Here is a 7,938-nt window from a genome sequence, read left to right on the forward strand (position 1 = left end):
GCATGCGGGGGCAGCAGCGGGGGCAAGAGGAACCAGCACGGCGTCGCGCACGGAAGAGGGCGAAAAGAGGAGTCACCGTGGAAAGTAACAGTCCCGGCCGGGCCTCCGCGGCCGCGCTCGAAGGTCATAGGAAGCAGCGGGGTCGGCGGGGAAAGAAGCGGCCGGCGAGTGCGCAGCTGTGTTTAGAAAATGCACAAGACACAGAAATGCATTTGGGATGTCCATCGCGGGGCATCGGGACGAAGTCCGATGACCGGCACAAAAATAATGCAGATCGGAGGCCCAAGCGGGGCAATCGGGGGAGGGACAATAAAGAAAGCCCGCCGATAGAAAGACGGCGGGATTAGAGAAAGCTAACGGAGAAAGTGAAGGAGCGGAGGATTAACGGCAGGAAGTAGATTCGCAAGGATTAACGGGCGCCTCTGGCACTATATAAGGAGGGCCCATGGAGCGAATCGAGGCCGAGTCTTCTAGGGAAGCTGGGAGAGTGAGTGAAAGACCCCCCGTGGGTAAGTCTGGAATTCAAGTTGGAAAGTTAGGAGTATAGGCTGAAGGACCCCCCGTGGGTAAGTCCGACAGTCCTTAGTGCGGGCTATTAAAGCAAGTGAGCGAGGATATACGAGAATAGCTTAAGGACCCCCTGTGGGTAAGTCCGGCGGCGGTACGCGCATCAAATCGAGCAAGGAGTCAGGGGGAAAGGATCAAGGATCCGCGGCAAAGCTGAGGCCCAGGGTAAAAGAGTCGGGTGGAGTTATTCCCGGACACGACAGGTATCCTGGTGTAGTGGCGGCAACAACGGATCAGCCTGGCGTACGCCTTGTCTGCTCCTGACCGTTCGATCCAGGTGTGATCCTGTAACGCGAGGGATAGCCAACCCGGGAACTCAAGCCCATTTGTGAAACCAGGCAGGGACACCCCGGGAAGTCAAAAGAATCCTGATCCAGGCGCTGGAGCGTATGCACAGCAAACCACCTGGAGTCAAAGGAGACGCGACGCCCAAACCTCTGGCCTACCACAGATCCTGCGGGGCGTATGCACGCAGGTGTTTGGAGGCGAGTGGCGAACGCGACCGGGGGCGTGTCCTGTAGGGTAGGAAGGCCCTTCGTGCCCTGATCCGGCCGCTAAGCAGCGAGGAGCGTATCCTGCCCGGCGTATGCCTGGGAGGTGAGCCACTCGGTCTGTTAACACGGATTAGGTGCCGGCCACGGCGAAAGGGCGAATCCAGGCAAGCCAAGGGTTCCGAGGTCCACGGCATCCCCAAACGGAGGAACAGCAGCAGTAGAGCAGAGACGACGAGGGAGCAGCGGCAGCAGCATAGCAGCGGCGACGAGGGAGCAGCGGTAGCAGCATAGCAGCGACGACGAGGGAGCAGCGGCAACCGTAGCGCAGCGACGACGAGGGAGCAGCAGCGACGGACAGGTAGCGGCAGCAGAAGACATCAACAACACAGGCCCCGCAACCAGAGTCCGTGAGTCCGAACGAAGGGAACCGAGAGCCGTTTCGGCGCCAGGCACCAAGACCGCACGACCTGCCGGGCGCAAGCTTTGGGAGGGCGTGCGTATTGGCACCAACCCGGAGCGGGGATCGGGGATCGACGGGAGGACGAGCGGTCGGTCGGCTGAGCCAGACAGCCGGTGAGATTCCTTTTATTGCTTTGTAAACTATTTACAATAAAGGGGATTTGTTTATAAAGAAGCTTTAACGTGTTATTTCTGGGCTCGGGCAATCACGTCGAACTATAAATTCGGTGGAACGTACCCTCAAACTCTGTGAGCTAGCCGCGGCGTTTGTTGCGAGCAAAACATAGCCTAAACAGTTCGTTACAACGTTATGATTTTGTTAGAGACGTTGTTAAGGAAGGGCAAGTTTCGTTGAAATACAAATGTACAACTGAAATGATAGCAGATATTTTGACAAAAAATCTTCCTAAAACGAAACACGAAGAGCTTACAAAAATGTTTAATTTGTTTTAATATTTATTTTTTTTAAACAAGCTTGCATTAAGAGGAAGGGTGAAGAAAATAAGGTACCCCGTATATTTTAGTATGTTACAATGCACGCTTTTATAGTTATAGGAAGGAGAAAGAGATCTTGGTGAGTTATAATTGTCTCGCTCTAAGAAATAAAGAATAAGAAAATATGTATATCAATTTGTCTTTAGTCACAAATAAAGTTTCGAAGCATACACACGGTGTTCTGATTTTGTCGCTTCAAGTTCTGCCTCTCAACAGTAACACTCAGTTACTCGTCGCTCAAAAATCTCAACTTATATAATATTTATTCCCATTCCCCAAAGAAGGCGAACAAATAAGGATAGAATCCTATTGTATCCTATATTATAGAATTTTATAGGGTATAATCAGCCGATTCTTATAAAATTTTATTTTATCGGCTTATTAAATTAGTTTAGCTTTAGGACATATAAATAGAACAAAGATTTCTTACAAAATTAAATATATATCATATTATCTATATACATTAAAGTTTATTTAAAAATTTCTGTCAAATAATAACTCGAAAAAAGTAATGATTCCAATACAATTTTCTATACTTACTAAGAATACAAAAATTCACTCCGGTCTTAGAGACCGAGACTGGCCAGATGTCGGGCAATCAACGTTCACAATGCTCACATCAATGAGCCAGGTCCCGACAATAGTTTTCGGGAATTCTTTGTCATTTGCGGGCCCTAATGAGTTCCGGAATAACTGTTGAGATAAATGGATCAACCATCAAAGGCCAAATGGGACGATTCTTTCGTTGGTAGTAAGGAGGATAGTCTTCCTCAAAAGCATAGACTTTGTTTTGGCTGCGCATCCACCAGCTATATCGCCCCATCTATAAAGATAATATAACAATCGACCACAGTGCATGCTTCTTAATACGCGCCTTATGCGCTATGGGGCGCACGCCTCCATGCTTGTCTAAGGTTTATTCTCTTGTCAATTGAGAAATATTACGTAGAAGTGCGACGGCTGACTCTCTTTTTTGCGCCGGATCAATGGCTATTTCGAACGATAATGCTCAGCTCACCCCGTTGCTCAATGTGAAATGGTCGACATCTTCTGGCCGAAGGTTTCCTGATGCTATGAATTCCCAAACTTCACCTGTCCGGGCCCCAGCAAAGTAGTTGCTATTCAGCTTCGCCGCTCCAAAGTCTCTTTAACTGATGGAGCCTCTACTAATGCATTTAGAGGCTGTTGTTCGCACCTAGTGCCAAGACCTAATAACAATAACAAACCTCTAATAAACGGCGCCAGGATATCACCGGAATCGGGGCAGAAACCGAAATCAGCAATATAAGCGGTAAGAAGAGCCGACTGACTGACAGCAAGCTCAGAAGAAACCCAATACCATGGTATATGAGTCGACAGACTCAGAACTAGTACATAGCACGTACGTTCTTTAACATTGACCTTACCAGCTAACCACAGTTAAACCACAACTTATGTAATTATCTGATCTTATAAAAGATCACCTGATCCAAAATAAAGATAGTTGCGAATACAGAGTGTCGTCTCTCGTGTGGGAGATGCCTTAAACAAATGTACGGCGGCGATGGGGCAACCCGCTTCCAAAAACACAAGCCAATGTGTGCGTACAACTTATGTTTTATTCTATGGGATTACAAGTTAGAGTAAGAAAATAATTATAAATTACAAAATCTTACCGCAGTTTAACCTCCCACACTCTATCACAACAACGACAAATTCACCACACGCGCCAATATTCCTATTCTAGTGTGCCCAATCTCTTCACGAGTGCACGATAACAAAATTCTACTTAAATACTAACTATCGATAATCGATCCGCGACATCCCCACCTCCGTGAAGAACTTCTTCACTTAAATCCAAAGCCGCCAACTTTGAAGCGGGGCGCATTATCCAGCGGGTCCGATCTCCATCCATGATCCTAACGCGGGCTCGTCTGACCTCACCATCCGTTCCAGTAAAGGTCTCCTCCACGACGCCTTTCCGCCAGTCTCGACGCGGAATAGCTGGATCGCAAACGAAGACGATGTCTCCTCGTTGAATCGGCTTCTCTCTGCGGCACCACTTCTCTCTCCGTGTCAGCGTGGGTAGGTACTCCAAGACCCACCTCCTCCAGAATCGGTCCCTCAACATCCTTGCCACGCGCCACTGCTTCCGCGTAGCTTCTTCCTTGACGAGGCCTCCATCCAGGCCGGGGGTATCCGGTGGGCAAGCTGCTCCCTTGAGGAGATCGTTGGGCGTGAGAGGGGCTTCCTGGTCCGCACTCACTGGCAAATGGGTGAGCGGACGAGAATTAACGACGTTCTCCGCCTCTATTAGGAAACTCTCCAGGACGTGCTCCTTCGGCGCCACTTCCTTCACTGTGTGGCGTAGCACCCTCTTCACGCACTGCACCATTCGCTCCCAGACTCCACCCTCTGATGGGTTCGCTGGGCAGTTGAAGATCCATTCAATTCCCTTGCTTGACAGCTCCGACTGGATCCTCTCGGGTTCGAAGATCTCCGCAAATCTCTTGGCCTCTCTGTCTGCTCCAACGAAGTTCCTGCCATTGTCGCTGCGCAGTCTATGTACAGGCCCTCGACGGCAGATGAAATTCCTGATTGCAAGTATGCAGGAATCAGTCGACAGGTCATGTGCCAGTTCCAGATGAATCGCCCTGGTCGTCAGGCACGTAAACAAGGCAACCCACCGTTTCTCCTGGTGCCGAGCAACGGTCACTAGCAGCGGCCCAAAGTAGTCGAGGCCTGTGCTCTTAAACGGCCAGCCATAGGCGTCCAAACGATCATCTGGCAGGGGTCCCATAATCGGCGGCATCGGCCGTGCTCTGTGCAGCTTACACTCGCTGCATCCCGAGATCACACTACGAAGCACTCTCCGCAGTCTCGTAATCCAGAACCTGGTCCGGATCTCCGCCATAGTAGCATCCACGTTTTGATGCTTCATCCTCACGTGGGCGTCGCGCACAATCATCTCCGTGAGACCATGCCAGTGGGAGAGGATCACTGGCCTCCTGGCGCTGTATGGAATACATAGCGCCGCATCGATCCTGCCATACGCTCGCAGGACTTCATTGCCATCTAGGTATAGCGCCAGGCCATTCTCTGCGGCCTGCATCTCGTCGTGGAACGCCTCACGTTGTGCTATACGGACCAACAAGTCCTCAGCTGTTTCGTAGTTCTCAAGCTCAACTCGTTGTCCACAGCATCGACGTGTGAACCTTAGGACGCTTGGAGAATCTCTGTAGCGATATAAACGTGTCACTCGTGCCAACGAGCACAAAGGTCTACGCTGCGATGCGCCCGAGTCACATCACCCGCCACGTTGTCGGCGGACGGTAGCCATCTCCATTGGGCCACCTTCGTTGACTCCAGAATCTCGGCTACTCTGATCCCTACGAACTGCTTGTAGCGCCTGCGCGTGCTGCCTATCCAACGCAGCACTGTCTTCGAGTCCGTCCGTAGCACAATCTCTGCAATGGGCACTCTATGGCCTGACTATTGCCATTAATCTCGTTCCTAGAACTGCTGCCTGCAGCGGTGCACACTTCGTCTTTGCGCACACGACCCTCACTTGCACGTCGCCGTTATCATACGTGATCCTCCAGTAGGCCACTGCCGTGAATGCCGACTGACTCGCATCTACAAACACGTGCATCTCGATAGGCTCCACCAGCCCAAATCCAAAATAGTGACGTGGGCTCCGAAAATGTTCCATTTTATCCATTTCCTTACGCCAATCCATAAAGGCGTTGTACATCTCAGCCGGTAGAGGCTCATCCCATGGGATCCTCCTTCTCCAGACCTCTCGCAACAATAACTTCGCTGTTATCATCAGGCAACACAGAAATCCCAAAGGGGTCAAACGTTGACAAGACCATACTTAAGAATTCCCTTTTTGTGGCAATTCTCTTCCCATCGGATACGATGGGGGCAACTTTGTGGTACTTAACTCGAAGCCTGAAGTCCGCATTCCCAAAATCTTTTGCTCGGCCTCACCCCATCCAATACTCTGGGCGTGATCACTGGGTTCGAGCATCCTCTCTACTGTAAGCGAACTAGACGAAAACTTGCAAAGCTCAAAACCGCCTTCTGCATGTATCTCCTTCACTCTAGTGGATACAAGCTGTCCCCATAGTCATCCACGTAGTGGTAATCCACGATGGCCTTGACTGCTCTGGGATCCGAATCCAGGAATCGCTTGGAATTCACTGTCTTCACATGATGCGCCGCACTCGGTGAGCATGCGCTGCAAACGTCATCACGCACATCTCATAAACGTCGGGGACCCGTTGGTCATCCTCATCTCTCCACATAAATCGTTGCGCACATCTATCATCGGGTCGGATGTCGTTCCAGACGCCGAGCGTATCCCGAACTGCCCGTCTCGCTTTATTTTCTTACTACTAACTACGTGGCAGCACAATGTTATCCGTTTTCCACAATAATCCCGTCAGGTATCGGCGGCCAACTCACACCGTAGTGTCCTCCAAGACAGCTTCGGCTCTGCATTTTCGTAGGGCTTCATTGGTAATCGGGCTTCCTTGTTCACGCTCCTAACATCTCTTCTGTGCAGGCTCTGCATCGGCAAACTCAAATTCGAAATGGCATACACGTTTCTCAGCACATGTCGGGTGGACTTGCCTGTTCCACTAATCTGCAGACGTACCACGTTAGTAGGCTCTCTTGTGGCCCTGCCTCCGTACAATTGAATATTCAGCTGGCGACGTACTCCTTGTACGCCTAGCTCTGCAACCAGCTCGTTGTCGACCATCGTCACCGAAGAATCTTCATCCAGGAGAGCGTACGTATCCACCTGCTTTCCACCCCCGTATAGCGTTACCGGTAATACACGGAACAATAGTCGTTCTCGGTCTTCGTCGACACAGCTCAAATTCCTTTCCGAAAACGCATCCGGGGCACTCTGACGCATCAGGGGCACGCGTCAGGGGCACTCTCCTGACGCAGCGCATGATCCAGTCATATGCCCGCTTTGCAAGCACATAAAGCATAAGCGATGTCTTCTTGCGATCCTCCACCTCTGTAGGTGTGACTCCAATAAATCGTTGGCAGTCCCGAACTGCATGTTGTCCAACACCTCCACATATTGGACAATTCCTGAGGCAGCTCTCCTGTTGCTCGTCCAGCTCATGGTCGATGCTGGCATGAAGCAATCGACGCCTTGGCTCCTTTCCATCAATGTCCGCCACCACGCAGACCACATTCGCTAGTTCCGTCAACCACGAACTAAAGTCCACAATAGTCGGAAAGGGCTGAATAGTTGCAGCGTGCCTTGACCACTCCATTCGTTTAGTTATCGGAAGCTTGGCCACAAGGTCTTCCATCAGGGTAGGGTTACCCAGATGCTGCTCTGCCTTCGCTGACTGCAAGAAGGCCTTGAGGTTACTCACATGTGTGGCGGCAGCGACGAGCTTTCCTAGATTGTGTTCCGTAATTGCGGGCACATCTCGAATGCTGTTGAGCTGGCTGCGTATTAGTTGCTCCGGCCGGCCATATCTGAAACACAGCTGCTCCATCACTGCATTCGCATTGCTGGGGTGAATCAACAACGGTTCACCGTCTCACGCGCGTCATCCTTTAAAGCCATCAGTAGCCTTTGGTTGTTCTCCAAGTCCGTACAACCATACGCTTGCGTCGTCTCCGTAAACGCGCAGTAGAAAATGGGCCAGTCCTCTGGCTTCCCTCCGAACGTAGGCAGTTCAGGAAGCTTTCGTGGCGCCCAGCGTGCAGTTCCTCCAATGCTCGTCGCCCAAGCAGCGTCTCCAGGGGAAGGCGCACGTACCGACGTTCCGCCGGCCACTTCATTTTGCAGCCCGAAACCATGCGCTGGAACAGTAGTGCCGGTAGCGCAAAATGGCGATGCGTGATTAATCCTCGTGGTACAGTTCTGCGAACACGGTACCGTTTGAGGTCCGCTCCAGGATGGCGG

General features: G+C 51.1%; 1 protein-coding gene across 1 annotated transcript; it reads right to left on the minus strand.

Annotated features, from left to right (window-relative positions):
• Positions 1-1,850: 1,850 nt before the first annotated feature.
• LOC116656388 lies at positions 1,851-5,295 on the minus strand. The gene is made up of 2 exons (XM_032455880.2): positions 3,671-5,295; positions 1,851-3,617 (listed from the first exon to the last, which is right to left on the minus strand). The coding sequence occupies exon 1, from the start codon at positions 5,104-5,106 to the stop codon at positions 3,784-3,786; it is 1,323 nt and encodes a 440-aa protein (XP_032311771.1). The 5' UTR covers positions 5,107-5,295; the 3' UTR covers positions 1,851-3,617; positions 3,671-3,783.
• Positions 5,296-7,938: the final 2,643 nt, after the last annotated feature.

This window comes from Drosophila ananassae (assembly GCF_017639315.1).
Source record: "Drosophila ananassae strain 14024-0371.13 chromosome 4 unlocalized genomic scaffold, ASM1763931v2 tig00000054, whole genome shotgun sequence".
NCBI lineage: Eukaryota > Metazoa > Arthropoda > Insecta > Diptera > Drosophilidae > Drosophila > Drosophila ananassae.